This window comes from Poeciliopsis prolifica, unplaced genomic scaffold (genome assembly GCF_027474105.1).
Source record: "Poeciliopsis prolifica strain line A6 unplaced genomic scaffold, Auburn_PproV2 SCAFFOLD049, whole genome shotgun sequence".
NCBI classification, from domain to species: Eukaryota; Metazoa; Chordata; class Actinopteri; order Cyprinodontiformes; family Poeciliidae; genus Poeciliopsis; species Poeciliopsis prolifica.
Window position 1 is genome coordinate 3,180,792 of NW_026562424.1, and position 18,847 is coordinate 3,199,638.

Genomic DNA, 18,847 nt, shown 5'->3' on the forward strand with positions numbered 1-18,847 from the left:
ATTCTTGACTGTTATGTTTCTTTTGTCCATCATAAAATCACTTGATAAAGATAAAACATGTATTTACAAAAGGTTTTATTCAGAGTGCAAAATAAACTCATAACAGTCATTTTTAAGACTGTTATGACTACTAGAAAAGTTCTTGCAACATTACATTGAATTTGTGGATAGTTCATTTTGTGTTTCAGGTCCTTTATACATCAACATTATTAAACCCCTTAAGTCCCCAGTAATTGTGAGCAGCAGTGCAAAGCTCTCTTTTGTGTCTTCAATTGCAGTTTTAAAAGAGAGAATGTACCCTAACTCTTCCCTAACATTAAGAAAACAAAATTTCTTACCAGTTATTCTATACATGCCTTTACTGTTTTCAACAACAAACATTTTATTTCTGTTTGTTGTTCAAATTAGAATGGTTTGGATAATAAATACACATTGTGTTTGGTACATTCACTAAATTAAAATGCCATTTCATAGAAACAGTGATCATTACAAAGGCACTGGACGGACATATCAAGTAAGAGGCACTTTCATCCCTCTGCTAGTGCATCTCCTTCAGGTCCTGCATTGTCATTAATCATCTCATTATATTTGCTCTTGAAAAATCCAGCCTGAGAGAAAAAACAGAAAAGAAAGAAGAATGAAAATTATGCGTGGAAAGATAAATGGTGGAAGACATAAGATAAACATTTGAAGGTTACCTATTATACTTCCTTGAACAAGTTAGGATAGTTGTATGAGCTTCATGTTACACAAAGTCATTCAGACCAAACACAATCTGAGCGTCAGGGGTGTCTGCTTTACATTCAGTCTATGTCACATGCTTTGCACGTTGAGCGCTGCGAGGTTACAGCATTTCAAGCGTAAGCGAGTCTGACACTGGAGTTGAAAAGTCCTAAATTTTGCCACTAGACGGGGGAGCGACAATCAATTGGCAACTGAAAACAATGTGAACAACAGCGATTTTGACGTGTCTACAGCAAACTGTCAAGCGTCTGACTTCAACGTGCACACGTCAGACACGTTGTTGACACGCAAAACGCGTTTGGTCTGAACACAGTATTAGATAATGACAGTTCAGTCTGGTTGGTTCTATTTATAGCTCCTTTCGGAATGAGCTGATTTAGAGCGTCTTGTCACTTTAAATCCAAATGAGCTGCTGCTAGCCATGCACCCGCCCCACAACTGAACATTTATAATCGCACATGAAGATACTGGAGATTGATAGTTATCTGGGTTGGGTATTTTTTTCCAAGTGCTTGGACTTTTTACGTGCTTAGAAGCAGTTGAAATGCTAATGATGGAAAGGGCGGTTGTGGCTCTGTGGGTAGAGTACTTGTCTTTGGATCAGAAGGTTGTAGGTTTGAGTCCAACTTCCTCTGGACATGCACTAAACCCCAAATTGCCTACCGATCTGCGTATTGGTGTATACATTGGAGTGTGTATGGTAAAGCACTTTGACTTGGTCAAAAGATTGGAATCCTGCTATATATGTTCAGTCCATTTACGAATGGAAGTATAAAAATATGCAAAAAGTAAATTTTGCATAAGGTGTTCCCTTTAAAAAAACATCTGGCCATGTTTTGTCAATTACATTCAACTAAGGATCTTTGGGATTTTAAGACAACCTTGGTTGACTCACCTTATACAGACCGACAGTTAGTAGAATCAGAATGGCCAATCCTCCCAGAGATCCTCCTATAATCTCTTTAGTGAAATCTGGTTTGGGAAACACTTCTATCTCTGCTTCAATCTGAAAATGAGAGGTTCAGAAGTTTAAAATCCTTAAAAGGTCTGATTGGTACTAAGGTTAATAGTAACTTGCTGTCACCTTGTGAACAGGAGGGTCACTATTAGAGGCTGTAGAGAAGAAGATGTACTGGCTTTCATCATACTCTAGACTGGCTGTACTGGTCAGGAGAAACTTAGCAGATGAAAGTCCAATCTGAGAGACAGAAACACATCAGGGACGATGAAATTTTTCATATATATTTTTTTTACATTTAACAGCCTAGTCAGCCCAACGACATCAACTTCACATCATTTACCTGTTCTATCCATCCTGAGCTGATGTTTGCAGAGATGTTGTATGTTGTGCCCATGTCCTTTCCCATGAACTCAGAGCACCTGAACACTCTGCACTTTGCAACAGTGCAGTCCTGTACCAAAATTAAAGTTGCATAATGCTGATTAATTTCAGAACACTAAATGCAAAACCTAAATCAAAAGACAGTTTAACAAAGTGTTAATCAGCACAGTGAACATTATAAAACCTCTCATAAATTTAGAGTTGAAATGCAAAGGATTCATGTTATTCTAAAATTACCTATAAAAGTAACATTCTTAATAAAAAAAATGAAATGAATAACCTTGTGAGAGGCAACCTATAAAGACATACTTACCAATATTTTCTTTTCTTTTATTGTATTAACAAAGTCAGTGTCAGTAGGTTCTTCATCTCTGCTGCTTTGACAGCCTGGAATCTGAAAACAGAGCTCCACCTCATCAGTTTAAGTCTTATTTACATTTAATTATTTCTAGGTTGTAGCATTTGTCACCTGAAAACTGCTCATGTCCACCCAGATGTCTTTGTCACCAAGTTTTACAGGAACTTTAAGCACCACAGTGAAATTTAGTGGTCTGATGGCGTTAAAAACCTAATAGAATAGGGAATAAAACGCAAATAACACAAATTATATGATGACCGAACCAGATTGTAGAATATATTACTGATCCAAATAAAACATTTTCTTTTACCTTTATTTTTTGCTCAAGTGGTTTCTGAACAGCATTTTCTCCAAATGTGAAATTGTTGTAGCTGAGGGAGCTGAGCACACATTTCATGAATTTGTTTAATCAGATATCTTTCAGCGATAAAAAATAATAATTTGTTTCAATTCACAAACCTTTCAATTGCAATAAAAACACTGTACTTGACATCAATGTCTTTGTTTTTGTAGACTTCACTAAAATGGGAATGATGCTCATTGTCACTATAAAGAAAGATCAAACGAAAAATGAGGTAAAACTTCAGCATCAAAGAGCTGCACCTTAAACTCATGAATTGTACCTGGCGGCGTTCACAGTCACTTCAATCTTTCTACTAAGATCACTGTTGGTGTTGAAACCATATGAGACAATGAAGATTGCCTAAAAAGGAAATGAAAGAAAAGGATCAGACGACGTCCTCTTCTAGTTAAATAGCAGCACTATTTGTAAAGCTATTCCAAGACGAGCATGTTGAGTCACAATTATTGTATTTAAGTTCTATTTGTTGCATCATTTTATCCATTTAATTGATTCCTTTTATAATTAAGTCAATAATTTTTTCTTTTTTTATTTTCTATTGCCATTAGTGTGAAGGAGCAGCACAAACTAACCGCAGAGTTGCTTCTGAATATTGGTTTGTCGATACTACAGACTGTCTTTCCTTTAGTTACACCATCCTCACTGTCCACAGAGTTGCACTCAATTCTTCCCTGCAATAAAACACAGATCATCAGCTTGTCACCGCTGGGATATATGGTGGGATATATTCACTGCTCAAAAAAAATAAAGGGAACACTCAAATAACACATCCTAGATCTGAATGAATGAAATAAATATGAAAATAATTTCCACCTGTTGTCTATTCCATTTGCACAACAGCAGGTGATATTGATTGTCAATCAGTGTTGCTTTCTAAGTGGACAGTTTGATTTCACAGAAGTTTGATTTACTTGGAGTTATATTGTGTTGTGTTCCCTTTATTTTATTGAGCAGTATATATATATGTATATATACACAGTCCCTTACTTTCTCAGATGTAACCTTTCTGTAGGACAGCCCAACTGGGTATGTGAGAACAATGTGACTGTTGTATGAGTTTTCCCCTCGGTTTTCCACAAAGACGGTCACATTCAGAAGTTTATCTATTCCAAATTTGACCACTGAGGATCTGAAAAAGCAATTGACAAGAACAAAAAGATGAAAATCACAACAGTATAGGTATGTGATTTGGTATGTGGAACGTAAACCTGGACTGACAAGTCAGCACAGAACCCAAGCGTGTCAGAATAATTCAATACTATGGAGATGTATGAAACCTTCTGAATCTGAAGGAATATGATTTTATCTTCCTCTCATTATAGTGGGATTTAGTAAGTAGAAATCATTTTGGTAAAAGAGGAGAAGCACAGTCTTATTCAACAGGCAAAGTCAGGAGAAAAACTGTTTTTAGACATTGTCTGTCACACATTGCCCGGCCAGTCAGTGAACAGAAAGAGAAGTTGTGAACAATGACAACAATTTTCTGCGCTGCTTTGGAATCACTGTTTTCCTGTAGTCTTAGTAATGGCAGCGGCTGAAGTAAACATAGTCTTTCAGAACATGTTGGCAATGCTTCTAAATATTGACTTTACATTGAGAGATGCCTTGTTCAGCTTTGCTCTTTTAATCGGGGAGTGGCTGTTTACAGGGCAGGCCGCGTCATAGAACTGAACTGGTGCTTAACACACATCACACTTAAAAGTTAGTGGTTGGCGGAAAAATTTTTAAATTCTCCCAGTAAGCAATTGTTTTCATTGCCAGGGTTCCAGACCCTTCGTTTGAGGCACAGAGTAGAACAGGGCAGTGGTTTTTACCAGGGTAGTAGATACCTGATTTCAGTAAACTGTAACTAAAGTTTGCTGAACTTGAAAATGTTCAGTTTCATTTAGTTGTTGCTTTTGCCAAAAATATGCAGTTATGTAGTTTTTACAGACATAATATGAAAAAATTCACACATAAAGGCTTTGCTTCCAGAAACAACTCTCTTACGTAGTGAAGTTGAAATCCATCTTCAAGTTATCTTCACAAACTTTATCAATTCCACAATTGGCCTTAAAGCTAAGCTGTGAATGAGAAGTAAACTGTTCAGAAGATCTGATCAGGCAAAAATGAATATTTAGATCAAGCATATGATTTTGAAATAAATTTGTCATAAACATTTTGTATGGAATAGCAGTAGCCATGAAAGGCACTATGAACCATGAAGATTTTTGCTCAATCAGGTAAATGGTGTACAGGAGTTACTCACAGGATTTGAGGTTGTGGTTTGGACCTTTGGAGAAAGGCTTGGTCTTGGGTTTGAGTCAGAAACTAAACCATCAAATGTGAATCTGAGCTCATTATTGAGTGGATTGAAATAGTCATCTGGACAAGGCTTCAAGACAATGGAAACATTATGAAATAGAAAGATAATTTAAAAAGAAAATCCAGTAGAATCTTACATAGTTACAGAAGAATACTGTAAAAGTTGTATTAGAACTTACCTTGATAAAGAAGTGTACATAAACACATTCTTTCTTATTTAATTTAAGATGAACAGATCCACTCTTGTGTCTCACATCTTTGCTGATCTCAGCTCGGCTGTTTTGTTTCTGACGATTTGTGTCCAATGTTAAAGTAAAATTAACCTGTGCTTGAGCTGGAAAATGTGTTTTGTTTCATAAAAGTGCTTTGATAAAAATATAAATTAAAAAGTAAAGTAAGAAATGTACCTTCATTCACATTAGACAGTTTGCTCATAGTAAAGCAGACAGTAGCCTTACTTGGCAGTGGTTTTGAACAGTCAGGGTTTTGAGTCGGGATTGGATTTGGGTTGAACGACACAGTGGCAGTCACTGATACGACTGGTCTGGATCTAGAAACAAAAAATGCCATTTTGTTTGTTTTGAGATTATGATGCAATTAACACATTTATTGCATAAACATATTTAGGTTGCAAATGAAGAAGAATTTGTTGAACTAGGAAAGATATGTGTTAATAAATAACAATACTGGGGACTTACCTGAGTAAGACTACTTTCCCCTTTGAACCCACTGCTAAGTCAGGAAGTCCATCACCACTCTGATCGTAGGAAGACTGACTGATTGAGATGCCAAAGAACTTCAGGCCTGATTGGACGGCAGATGCAGCAATTCTCTGTATAATGAGAAACATCTTGATTTCTCAAGTTCATCTATCCATTTTCTATACCAGCTTGTCTGTGCAGAGTCAAAGTGTGGCTGGGGAGACAGCTAACACACAAGCTTTTAAGGGTGACTGAACATAACCAGTTCACTGAGTAGTTTCATCTTGAGACTGTGAGAGGAAGCCAGAGTAGCTGGAGAGAACTTACAGAGTAAAATGAAGAACAAGTAAACTCCATTCAATAAAGACCCTACCAACTGTGAAGATTCAACTCATTTTGAAAAACAAAACATTTAGAGGTTTAGGCTTGTGTTTCACTCACCTGTGAGTAAGTAGGATTTATTTTTCTTCTTCCTTCTCCTTGGAATATGTAGATGCTGCCTTGGCCATCATTCTCCAAAGGAGCTCCAATGGCCAAATCATTGAATGTGTCTGCATTTATATCAGGCAGAACAGCAAGAGACGACCCAAACCTTCCTCTGACAGACACATCACCTCTTAGTGTGGTTATTTGTGATGGATTATTAAAATAGCAAACCACATCCTGGAAAAATATGTGGATGAGTAAAAGTTATGGTTTTATCCAAATAAGAACAGAATATCAAAGAACTTGGTGAATTAAAATTTTAAAAAAGCATAAATCGCTCGACATTTACCAAACCTCTTAATTTACAGACATAAACACGTCCTTCTCTATCAACGTCTTTATACATCGGAGACGATATGAGGATGAGATCAGTAACACCATCAGCATCCACATCCATGGCACAAACCTCAGCCCCAAAATATTCACCAGTCTGGAGAAAACAAGAAGAAATTAACAAGAGAGTCTTTCTTCTAAGAGAGTCATCATTAGCTGCATGCACAGTTAATTTAATTAACACAGTTCAAAGTTCCTGCTCCCTTATCAAGGATGAAACAAACTATGTACCTACATGATCTGAAAACCACTCAGAAAAAGAAGCCTTTTCTCTGGAAACAATACAAAGTCTAGGTGATAGTTTGGAAATGTACTCGGGGACAAATATCTTTTTTTGTTTTGGTGACGTGCTCTCTGGTCTGATGAAACTAAGCAAATTAAGTTTAGGTTATAATTACCATAATTATTTTTAGAAGAAAAGAAAGCAGTTTGCATGCCTGAGAACATCATGCAACCTCTGAAGTTGAGGACAGTCTGGTACACTTCTCAATGCCATCATTGTCTGAAGAATGCCAAAATACATCCTCCAGGAAGCTAAAGTTTGTCTGACAAGCATACTATGACTAAGAAAATTAGCAAATTATTTTGAAGGTGGCTTCAGGAAAACATAACCTTATTATTGAAGGCTTCTTAGATTCTGAAGCTTATATTGCAATTATCAACCTTATAGATTTTATTTAGGAATAATCACAGTAATAGGGGAATAGTTCAGCAACAAGGCCATTAAGGTTACATGAAATGCTGGCCCTACAAATTCCTATTGGTCCCAAGAATGTCAACATATTATTTTTTCTATTAAATACAAAAGAAATGTATCTGAGCCACTGAATTTGGAAAAAGTCAGTAAATAATCTCATAATTATTTTTGGTGTTTAAGAAACATGAATAATTGTTGTTGTTTTTTCTTGCTGTCCTAAAACAAGAATAGTTTGGCCTAATTTAATGCCAGACAAAGATGAAAATGAGTACATGTAAATGTCCGGTTTTACCTGTACCTACCTGTTGTTCACGCGGTCTGATGTTATCTCTCAGTTGCTCTCTGAAAACAGTCATAACAACTCCTTTGTGTTTATTTCTTGGAGCACCAAGAATTGTCAGTGGTTCATTGACATCGTTGGTTTTAGCAAAAGCCATGGAATAACCTGGAATTTAATGGTTAAATCGTCAGAGACATCAGAAAATAGGTTTTTGTAACATTAAAAGTTTTGGATAGTCATGTTGTTAAACTGAAATACCTACACGTGGCTTTTTAATAGACAAAAATAGCAAGTTTTCGGGTCAATTAATTATCTTTGTTAAATCAAAGTAAATTTGTGCTGGTAAAAAAAGATTTCTAATCTGTTCTTACCAAGGTAACTGTCAGTCTCAATGGACGATGGCTCAAATGATACTGTGTTTAAAACATTGCTAAGCAAGTATTTCTTGTAGCCTCCTTTCCACTGGTTTGCACCAACCATAGTCATCTGAATATACTGCAATGCAAGAACAGAGAACATGTCATTTCAATTGTGGGTTGTTTTTAATGCTGTATGACTGCAACACTGAAAATTTTACTTCAAGATTATTTACCCCAGACACGTAAGCTGCTCTGAAGCCTTCTTGAGACATTTCTTGTTTCAGTGTCGCTCCAGTCCCTTGAGATCCTTTGCAAAAAAAATAAAAATAAATCAGGTTTCTGAATTTATTAACGAAATACTGAGATGTTTTTCTAGGTTTTTGAGTTTGTGTTCCTGCAAATTAAAAAAGTAATATAACTATATATGTGTTGTATTATTGTGGTTTGTTAAAAGCCACAGCTGTGAAATAAAATGTGATATCAAAAACATTTTTATCATGCTGAAAAGTGAATAATTGTTTCAGGCCTTGTAAAATTATGCATTTTTTACCTTCAATGGAAAAAATTTTGGCATGCAAGTTGTTCCGTATTTCGTCGAGCGCACCAAAGCTATCCACTTCAAACACAAAATTGTCAGCAGATGCAATCGTTCTGAGCTCTTTTTTTGCTGCTGTACTTTTAAATGCATCCCCCACCTAGAAGTGTAAATAAAATGTAAAACATACTGCAGTTGTTCTTTTCAAAACAATAATCACAATTGTCTTTATCTAAATTTTCTCTTAGTTCATGTTTTTGTGTCTAAAATAGTTGGAGAAACATACTTGTTTTTATCACAGTTTTTAGTACAGTAAAACAGTTCTAAAAATTTAGATTTTATGTCAATTTATATCAAGATCTTGAGAGGAAAAATAGATTGTATGTTTTAGATTTATTGCTTTTGACAGATTTCACCTTACAAAAGAAGATGTAATAATGCAATAAGTATCAAAGCCAATAATTCTTTTTTATTATGCAATGTCTGTAGTTTTAGCACACAAAAAACATAAATATTTACAAGAAATTGGAAAATAAGTAATAGATGCAATTTACTCCAATAACAAATCGAGCTATTTTCTTTTTGTCAGCTAGTTGTGTTGCTGTTGGTAATTCTTCGGGGTCAGTTGATTCTCCATCTGTAATCACTATCAAAATCCGTTTCACATTTGGTCTGGAACCCTTTTGTGGTGAGAAGACGTCATTCCTGTCAAAAGAAAAAATACGTAAATATTAGCGTTGAACCGATTGCAATTTCACTGATTACCGATCTCTACATTTTATGGCATTTAATTTTGAATTAATATCCAACAAGCTGAATGGATAATTCACATTGTGTCATCATCTAAATGATTACAGTTAACTCTTTCTCTGCAGTGACAAAATTTTGCAAGGTACTATTTCACCAATTGAAGTGATCAGAAGTCAGCAAGACTCTGAATGTTATGTCATCCTGCAAACACTGCCTTCAGTGGAAAAATAATCTCACAGCAATGTTTCAGATTCATTCCATAGTCATTTGTCCATAACTTTTTACAACGCTCCCCCATCAGCTCTCAGATTGTGCCCAGATCGGATATGATACTCTGAAGGAAATTTTTCTTCTTTGGAAGAAAAGAAGAAACTTAATTTTTCTTTGGAAGAAACATTAAGTGAGCTCTGCAATATTCTGTGTGTAAAACTGCATTTTTTTGTGCAGCTGCACCAAGTAGTCAAGTATGCGTAATATGTTGAAATGACTGGTCAGATTTTTCTGTCACCGTTTAAAAAATACATCAGACAGAGACTAATGTAGCACCTCATTTCTGTGACTAATGTGACTAATGTAGCACCTCATTTCGACGCTATGAAGCTTACTGTAGATTTCTACCTACATTGCAAAAAGAGAAGGTCGGAACCGAATGAGATGGCTGTTAATGTTAATTTAATATTTGGAAGTGTGTCCAACATGGAGTGAACAGCTTTGTTCACTTCCTCCGCTGTCATTACTTAAACTACAGACAGACTACAGTTCTAAAACACTGCAGAAAATTGACATCATCATTCTCAACTTCTCCTTCTGTTTGCTGACAGGCCCAGTAGATCTTCTGTAGCAAATCCAAGTAAATGGCAAAAAGTCCAGACTGTGCTGTAAGCAAGATTTTAATCGAGCCGAAAAGCACAGAAAGGCAATTGGTAGGCTAGAGTCAATCTAGAATCTCTCTTGAGTTACATCAATAATTAGTTTTTCTTGCGTGTGAAAAACATGAGCTGCTAAATAAATCTTCAGCTTCTTTAAACAGAAAAAGTGGTATTCTAAACATGCTTTAGAAAAAATAAATTTTACTTTTAATTTGTCAGTTTAATCTTTCTGTATAATAGTCTTGAAATAATGTAGTGTGTGATACATTGACATGCCACAGTACTTACACAACATTTTGGATGCCTTTAGCTGTATATGTTTTTCCAGCTAATTGACGGATCCTGTTAATCTGAGTTTCCCAGTTGGAAGTGTTAAAAGTATTAAAGTCATATTCGATTTTTGAATCAGTGGCAAACTGGGTAATGGCAAACTGCAAAAGTAAAACAAAAACAGGGTTATTAAATTAAAACTCCTTTCAATAAAAAAGAACCACAGTACGATAAAAGCAGCAAATAAATGGAACAAGATATACACTTAAAAAAAAGTTATTAATTTTTTCATTCCCACTTACCTGACTGGATCAATTTTTGAGGGCCTCCCAGCTACACCAAGCAGAGACACATTCACTAAAACATTAGACCAAATTACCAATGAGAGTCTCACCTGTGTGTCTCTTCCCTGGAATGTTCTGATCAGATTTTTCACAAATTCTTTCATTTTGATAAAATCATCATAAACTACACTGCCTGAGCCATCCAGCAGAAATGCAATGTCAGCTTGGGTTCGACACTCTGTGAAAAGAGATCAGAGATCCAGACCAGTTTCCACCACCATTATTTAAGTGTGTTGATGAGAAACTTAACCTCCAGTTTACAGATTCAGTGACATAATTATGATGGAACATGCTCACTGCACTTACCTTCAGTCGCAGACGGGTAAGACTTTTCAATCGTATCATACCGATCGATCTCATAGCACAAACCATTGGACATGGTGATAGTTGTGCAGTCTCTGGGAATGGTTGGACCACAGATCTGAAAAAGGTGTCAATAATATTACAAATTCATATTTGATGGTCACTTTAACTTCACGTTTTCATCCTTTATTCATCATTTTCTGCAGCTCATCTTCTCACCATTGTTTTTTGTGTTGATGGATCATTTGCCATCGCCAAACCAAGAGACATGTTGACTGCAGCTCTTTCCTCTGTAAAAACAATCACTGGTGGTGACGACTTTTCTAAGCTATCATCATTTACCTGGTTCCCAAATAATTAATGCCATACAGTATTCTATTGCAGCATTTCACTTTGTTTTAATCGCACAACTGAAGCTGTTGTATCACCAGTTTGATGAAAGACAAGACAAAATAACTTAATAGTAAAAGCTTGTTTTAAGGCAACAATTTTTAACGTAGACACAAGCACTAACAGCTCCACTGACAATGTATTACAGGACATTTTTTCCAGTTTTATGTGAAACAAAAATCTGCTTGTGGCTGTATTTAGGAACGATTAATTTTAAGCAAGCGTGTTTATCTTTTTGAGAAGTTACTTCTAAGTTATTTTTGGTTTAGTTTAAGTGTACTAAAATATTTGCACTCGAAACTAGACAAACATTCTTGGTAAGATTTTGTGTTTTTGCCTTGTTGAAAATATTTAGATTAGAATATGGCATATATAAGTTTGATGGAGAAATAGTTTTTTATAGGACTGCATGTTTGACATTGCTCAGTATTTCATTTATTTCTTGAAGCACCTCGTCCATGCAACATCTGGTCATGAGATCAACTTAGAAAATGTGTAATTTTAAATGTCTTTATTGTGAAATTTGTGCACATGTAAAATCAGGAGTAAAATGATTCCTACCTAGAGCAGGAAGACTGCTACATCTATTCTCTCTTGGGTTGCACCGATATATCTGTCCCTTTTTATTATGTTCATACTGATGTAGTGGGGCGCTGACAAGCACACTGAGAGAAACACAGAAAACAATGTTTAGAAACCATTTTAGAAACATTTTACAAAACAGAAGTTTTAAAAATTAAATCAAGACTCACTCTGATTGTCTTTGCACCACCTGGTAGCCAAAACTTTCATCATCTTGACTGAGGGTTGTCCAAGACCCAGAATCAACATTAAAGCTGACTGCAGTTTTTAGCACTGAGGAAAAAAGAAGAAAACAATTTACAGAATTTTTTTCAGAGCTATGATGGGTTTTTTTTTTATAATTTGTTTGTTATTCACTTCTTCTGTTTTAATAACTTTTTCTATTTCAATGACTGTACACAGTACCACTTTGGTGAAGATTGCAGGAAAGAACTGACATATTCGGCAATGTCTGTGTTTAACCTCTAGGGAGCACTAAATACCAAAATCTTAGATTGAAAATCTTCCTCCAAAAGCCCTTTTAGCTTCATCCATCCATTTTCTTACACCCTTATCCCATTGGGTTCTGGAGGGGTGCTGGTGCCTGTCTCCAGCAGCCAACCAGTGAGAGGCGGGGTCATGTTGACAGGTCGCCAATCTGTCGCAGGGCAACACAGACAGGACAAACTACCGTGCATGCACACACCCAAGGAGAATTTTAGGGAACCCAATTAACCTGACAGTCATGTTTTTTGGACTGTGGGAGGAAGTTGAAAAGAACCTGCACTTGCACAGGAAGAACGTCCAAATTCCATGCAAAAAGATCTAGACTGGGAATTGAACCCAGGACCTTTTTGCTGTAAGGCAGCTGTGCCACTGTTCAGCCCCATTTTAGATTTGTATTTTTTAAAATCAATAATGTCACAAGAGGTAAGATTTTGACATTATGGTTCACCACTCAGGTGCCCACAAAAGACATTTTGTGGGCAATAAACAAGAAAATAGTAAATAAATGTGAAAAAAGTTATATCAGGCAATTATCTGTTGCTTATTTTCAATGTCCATTTAATTGTAGAATGTATGAGATATGAATATTGATTTCTTTGCAGATGGCAAATGAAGAAAAATTTAGAGATTATGCATATATATGAATTATATTCATCCACAAATTTCTACTGTTCATATATTAGTTCAAACCCTGGGTGGTGAACTTTCTTTTGCTGCGAACTTCTGCAGATATCTAGATGCTAACATTCTGGTTTGTTAATTGTCTCAAAGTGAGAGTAATTTATTGAACCTTATTCGTAAGGTGTGAAGAGTTTCTTCAATTGAGGTATTTATTACTAGAAGCTTCCTGTTTTATTTTGGTTTTTTTGGTCCTTTCTGTTCTGTATTTACTTCTTGTTCTGCATTTCCCAGTCTCCTGTTGGTTTTGTAACTTATATCGAGGCGTGTTTTAGTTATGTGGTGCTTTTTAGTTTCTTGTCTGTTCAGTTCTTGTTTTACAGTTAATTTCCTGACAGCTCTCATTTGTTTCTCAGATAACTCGTCAGTTCTCAGTATATGCTTCCCTTTGGTTCTTAGTCACAGTTGGTTCATCTGCTTTGTCAGTTAATCTGCAGCTAGTCTGCTCTACTCATTGTCTTTCCTTCAGTTTCTATATAAACCAAGAAAGTTTCAATATCTTAAGCATTTTTGCACCTTGGATGTTGTTTTTCTACACTTCTTTTAGTTTTTTGTCAACATATTAACTTTTGTGAATGCTACTCAACCACCACCTGTGAGACTGTGGCAGTAATGATGCCATAAATCATGTTTTGAAATAGTTTTACAAAATAAAAGTTTCGATTTTTTGTTTTCCAGCACTTTAATTAGGCAACTTGATGACATTATCCACAAATATATGTAATGACCATTTTTCATATTTTATTGATGATCAATCAGTAAATACAAAAACAGCAAAGTACAATGCATGTAGAAAACGTCTCTTGTGACCAGAAAAGGGACCATAAGAAGTTCAGTGTCTCAATAATAAAATGCCTCTTTGCTTTTTTCTAGGTAAGACATAAGAAACTTTATTTTCTTTACATTTTGTCTTATATGATATTTGTAGGGAATTGTAAAGATAGGTCTTGTGATTAGTTCTGCTTTTTATAACTTTTTGTTGAGTAACATTTGAGAAGTAACAGATAAAACAAGAGTTTATTTTATTGTCTGCAGTTTCCAAATAAATAATCACACCTAATGAAGTTGTTACATTGGCACAAGACATCTGAATTGAACAAAGATACACAATTTTTCCTTACCTGAACAGAAAAGTGCCAGAGTAATTATCCAGTCCATTGTGTTTCTGGCATGGAGAGCCAGCTAAAAGTGTGATATCCTGTCTGACACCCAGCTTCAGCAAAAATACGGTGGCAGAGAGCGTTACTTTACCCCCTGAAAGTGTTGAGGGGTACGCTGCAGAAATTTAAGCAGACTCCTCAAAGCAAATAGAGGAAGAGTGACGTAGGAGGAGTTACATCAGGGGCACTTGAAAATCAGATCAGAAGTATTTCAATGAACTTTTTTCCAGTCTGTTATCTAAAATTGTAGTGTGGAGTGTAAAAGCTTTAGACTTTAGACTTTAGACTCCTTTATTGTCCATTAAACTTGCATAAAATGGAAATTTATCTTTGGCAATGGCACAAAAAACACACAACACAACACACATCACAGTCGCCACAAAACTGCATCCACAATGAACAAACAAGATCTGTAAAATGAAATCAAGTCATATGACAATATTCAGTTAAATATTAAAAACCATTTAAAGTTGACTATACTACTGCTAAGAGAGCACACAGAACTTCTACACTGAGTCACAATGCACTGTGTTACTGTGTGAAATTTAAAATCAGTGGAATACTACTAGCAGACTTAGAGAACACATAAGCTTATCTATTCTCAGTTAATATAGTCAGATTTTTATTTTGAATATCCACAGCTGATGGAACAAATGATCGCTTATAGCCATTCTTCCTTGCCATTGGGACTTTAAGTCTATGTCCAGATGGCAGCAACCGGAGAGCACAATGAAGAGGGTGAGTTGGGTCCAGATAGACTTGATGTGCCTTCTTTGTTAAGGCCCGCGTGTACAAATGTGAAAGTTGCCGCAGTTTAAGTCCAATAATCTTTCCAGCCTGGTTGACGATCTGTCCCAGTTTGTTATTTTATTTGACAGAGAGGTACCCATACCATGACATGATGTTGAATGTCAGCACACTCTCAGTCAAGGACTTGTAGACCATGGACATAGTGTGCTGTCTGGTGTTAAGGCCCCTGAGTCTTCTCAGGAGAGCCAGGCGCTGTCTACGTTTTTTAAATGTGTAATCCACATGGTCTTGAAACTGTAGGTAGAAGTATTTCAATTAACTTTTTTCCAGTCTGTTGTCTAAAATTGTAGTGTGGAGTCTAAAAGCTTTAATTAATTAGCTCAGGGTAAACCAAAAGGGGAAGGAAACAGAATCAGGGTTTGCTCGCCTGTGTTTGGGTTGTTTTAACTAGAAATGTAGAAATAATCAGGTTGCATCCATATAGGGTTTTGTTCTGCCATTTGTCTTTTAGATTAAATGGTTGTTTACCATTTAATCTAAAATCTATGAAGTCACATCATAAAACAAAACCAGACAAATTTGCGGTAGTTTTTTATCCTGAAACAAAAATAATCTTACTGCTTAATTTACATTAGTACATCTGCTATTGATTTCCCCTCTGATTACTTTTGCATCAAATATCTTGTGTTTTTGCCTGTTTTAGTCATAAAATATAGAGCTGGAAGTCAACACACCTTTGCTTGCACGTAGCTTTTTGATGCAGTCAACAATGCTTGAAGTTTGGTGGTGGTGTGGGAGGAGATATCTGCAGAAACTTTGTTTATGCAACATCCCCCCTTTCAGTGAGTTATACAAATAGAATATGGAGCAGATTTTGTAATTAAGAAGAAATAAGCATTAATGCATTACAGAACAATATTGAATTATTAACATCAGCTTTGACTGGTTTATGAAACATTCTTACATCTTTTCCCCTGCCTTTTAGTATGTTATGAACCAAGCAAAAACGTAGCACATTACTCCGAAACTAACGAAAAAATACCAAAAAAAATTAAATGATGACATATATTTGCATCTAGTCTCATTTACTCCAACTTAAAATAAATCTAGTGCATACAAACCACATTATTTTGACATGACATTAACAGTACACTCTTTGCTGTTGTTCAAACTTCTATTGGGTTGTGGTTTGGTTACACCCTAAAGCTGCAGTATGTAACTTTTATTTTAAAACATAGCTTTTTTTTTCCATATTTATTTAAATGTTCAACATGTTGTGAAATAATGGCATGAGACTTATAGTTTCTGAAGAGATTGATCTTCTCCACATTCTCCATGCTGCTATGGATGTCTGACGAAATACACCGTTCCCAACCCAAAACAACCGATCAGAGCCAGGAGGAGGGTCTTAGCGCTGTCAGTCATTCTTGTGAATGCACTGCTTAATGTGTTAATGGCAGAGAAGCATCTCACCATTACGGAAAAACTGTCCGCCGTCACTGGTTGCCATTAGCATTCAGAGAGGTGAAGAGGAGATGAGCAGCACCGCAACAGCTATGATTGACAGCACTAAGACTCCTCCTAGCTCTGATTGCTTGTTTCTAGTTTGCACTGAGAGATGGCAGAGCAGCTTGACTTATTTTTATTTTCACAGATTATCTGTCTCATATTGTCATGCTTTCACAACATAATGAGAGTTTTAACAAACAGGTAAAAAAATATTTTTATAAAAGTTACATACAGCAACTTTAAAGTCAGTACATTAAAATAGTCTTTTCTTGTGATTCATAGCAAAACTTAATTAACAGCGATTCGCTGAACACCACTGTCCTTACATTAACCTTAAAGAAACAGGAAAATGCCTGCATATAACTACAATTGGTGACTCCACAAACAGATGGAAGTCTACTGTATTTCTCTACTGCAACTTTTAAAGGTGATATTATTTATTTATCCAACGCTGGTTTTTGTGATAGTTTGAATAAATTTGACATTGCCAAAGGAGAAAATGGGGTTTGTTGTTGTTAAATAGAAGTTGCTGCTGGTTTGATTCAGAAAGAGTCCAAATCATGTAGGTGTGAAAATATTAGCATTTAGCCGTCTGTCAAATCATACGAGTCTTTCAAGTCTTCTTTCAACACTCATGGAAAAGCAAAGTTATGTTTCTGCTTCCGTCAGTCTTACTCTGAATACTCTTATCCTGTGTGAGACAGTATGAGCTGATTCTGTATGTCAGCTGGTTGTCAAAGATGCATTCTGTATGTTGCTTATGAAGAGAAAAAAATCACGTTTCTAGAGATTGTTTCAGCTGAATTGTATCTTGAAAACATTAAGGCTGATCTGTTTTATCATAATCTAAGGTTTGCTGCAGGGTGAGACAGAAAGTCTGAGTTTTGAGTTCATTACTCTCATGTCTCAGCCCTTTGTTTTTTTCACTCACTAAGCCTCCAGCTCAGGAAATGAACCTCCCCACTCACTGCTGGGCATCAGTGATAAAGCTTACTCACTTTGTTCTGCTTTAGAAGGGTTGAATTATGCAAAATTCACATTTTTGTACTTCCATTTCAGTCTCAGCTGCTGCGTAGTGCTGTATACTAAGCTAATGAGTTTTGGTGTCTGGAACGTGACCCGCATCAAAAACAGTCAGCATGTAATGTCACTAATCAGCAAACGCTAGCATGTTTGGTCAGCTGTATTTTGGGGGGAGCGGGGTTCTATTTTTTTCTCTGAAGAGTTTTTACGGTGCTAGTGGCTTGTATTTTCTGCGACTGTAGGCAGACATGCGGCAAAGGTCACCAGGACCAGGAATCGAACCCGTGACAGCTGCGTCGAGGGCTAGGGCCTCCAAACATGGGGTGTGCTAACCCCCTGAGCCACCACAGCGCATCCTGGTCAGCTGGTTTTACTGTTGTATGCGCTTTACAATGGCTGCTGAAGAAGACAAGAGTTTTTACCAGAGCTAGCCTAAGCGAAATGCAAGTTAAGCGGCTGCTTAGGGGTCTCGCACCTCCAGGGAGCCTTAAGAGCATCAAGCTAGCATGATAAAATACATGTTTATATTTTAAATACCATCGAATAATCCAAACTAAATTCTATTACATATACAAATAATAAGCTAATGTCTTCTTGATGTTGGCTGGCACCACAAGTGAATTATAAAATATCAATCTTGTTAACTTTACTGTAAATTTTGCATTTATCAGCTTATGTTACTTTCAGATACGTAAATTAATATGGCACACCTCAATACCACTCTGCATTTAAAACTCCAAATGTTTTTTTAGTTTGCTATTCCTGTAAGATTAAAATCATCAGCCACAATAACACTGGTATGATGTAAGTTAATGACAAATGACAGTAGTGATAGTAGGTATCATTTATCATTCCTAAGCTCAGGTATGATAAAGCATCTGGTATTGGCATGTTGGTATGAGGAGCCCCCAAATTAAAATCTGCTTAGGGCCCCCAAAAGGCTTGGACTGGCCCTGTGAGATACTATCTCGCAACCACGTGCTGAATTTTCAGTGGTTGTGCAGGAAGCTCAGTTTCTGCTTTTCCAAGTTGTAGGGTTGCAAGTTTTTTCCAGTGAGTGTAAACGTTGCATTGGGCCAGCAGCAGCTTATTTGGTTTTGAAGTGACAGATCCCTGAAACCGCTGATTCTGAAAGGAGCTCGACATAGGCAGAACTGAGCAGACTAAAATCTGATTATCTGTAAAAAAAAACAAAAAAAATCTGAAGCTGTTTTAGGAAGCATAATAGGTCAC

At 36.2% G+C, this 18,847-nt stretch overlaps 1 protein-coding gene across 1 annotated transcript; it reads right to left on the reverse strand.

The window, feature by feature from the left end:
• Positions 1 to 58: 58 nt before the first annotated feature.
• Positions 59 to 14,464, reverse strand: LOC129377666 (integrin alpha-M-like). The gene is made up of 30 exons (XM_055057769.1): positions 14,294 to 14,464; positions 12,179 to 12,281; positions 11,988 to 12,091; positions 11,256 to 11,326; positions 11,040 to 11,154; positions 10,784 to 10,911; positions 10,408 to 10,550; positions 9,055 to 9,205; positions 8,516 to 8,660; positions 8,199 to 8,272; positions 7,978 to 8,101; positions 7,629 to 7,771; positions 6,586 to 6,726; positions 6,252 to 6,473; positions 5,808 to 5,941; positions 5,517 to 5,659; positions 5,289 to 5,443; positions 5,054 to 5,179; positions 4,795 to 4,868; positions 3,793 to 3,934; positions 3,378 to 3,476; positions 3,068 to 3,147; positions 2,904 to 2,990; positions 2,755 to 2,824; positions 2,556 to 2,654; positions 2,400 to 2,480; positions 2,046 to 2,156; positions 1,829 to 1,942; positions 1,640 to 1,750; positions 59 to 608 (listed from the first exon to the last, which is right to left on the reverse strand). Exons 1-30 carry the CDS (start codon positions 14,328 to 14,330, stop codon positions 528 to 530), a joined length of 3,408 nt encoding a protein of 1,135 aa, XP_054913744.1. The 5' UTR covers positions 14,331 to 14,464; the 3' UTR covers positions 59 to 527.
• Positions 14,465 to 18,847: the final 4,383 nt, after the last annotated feature.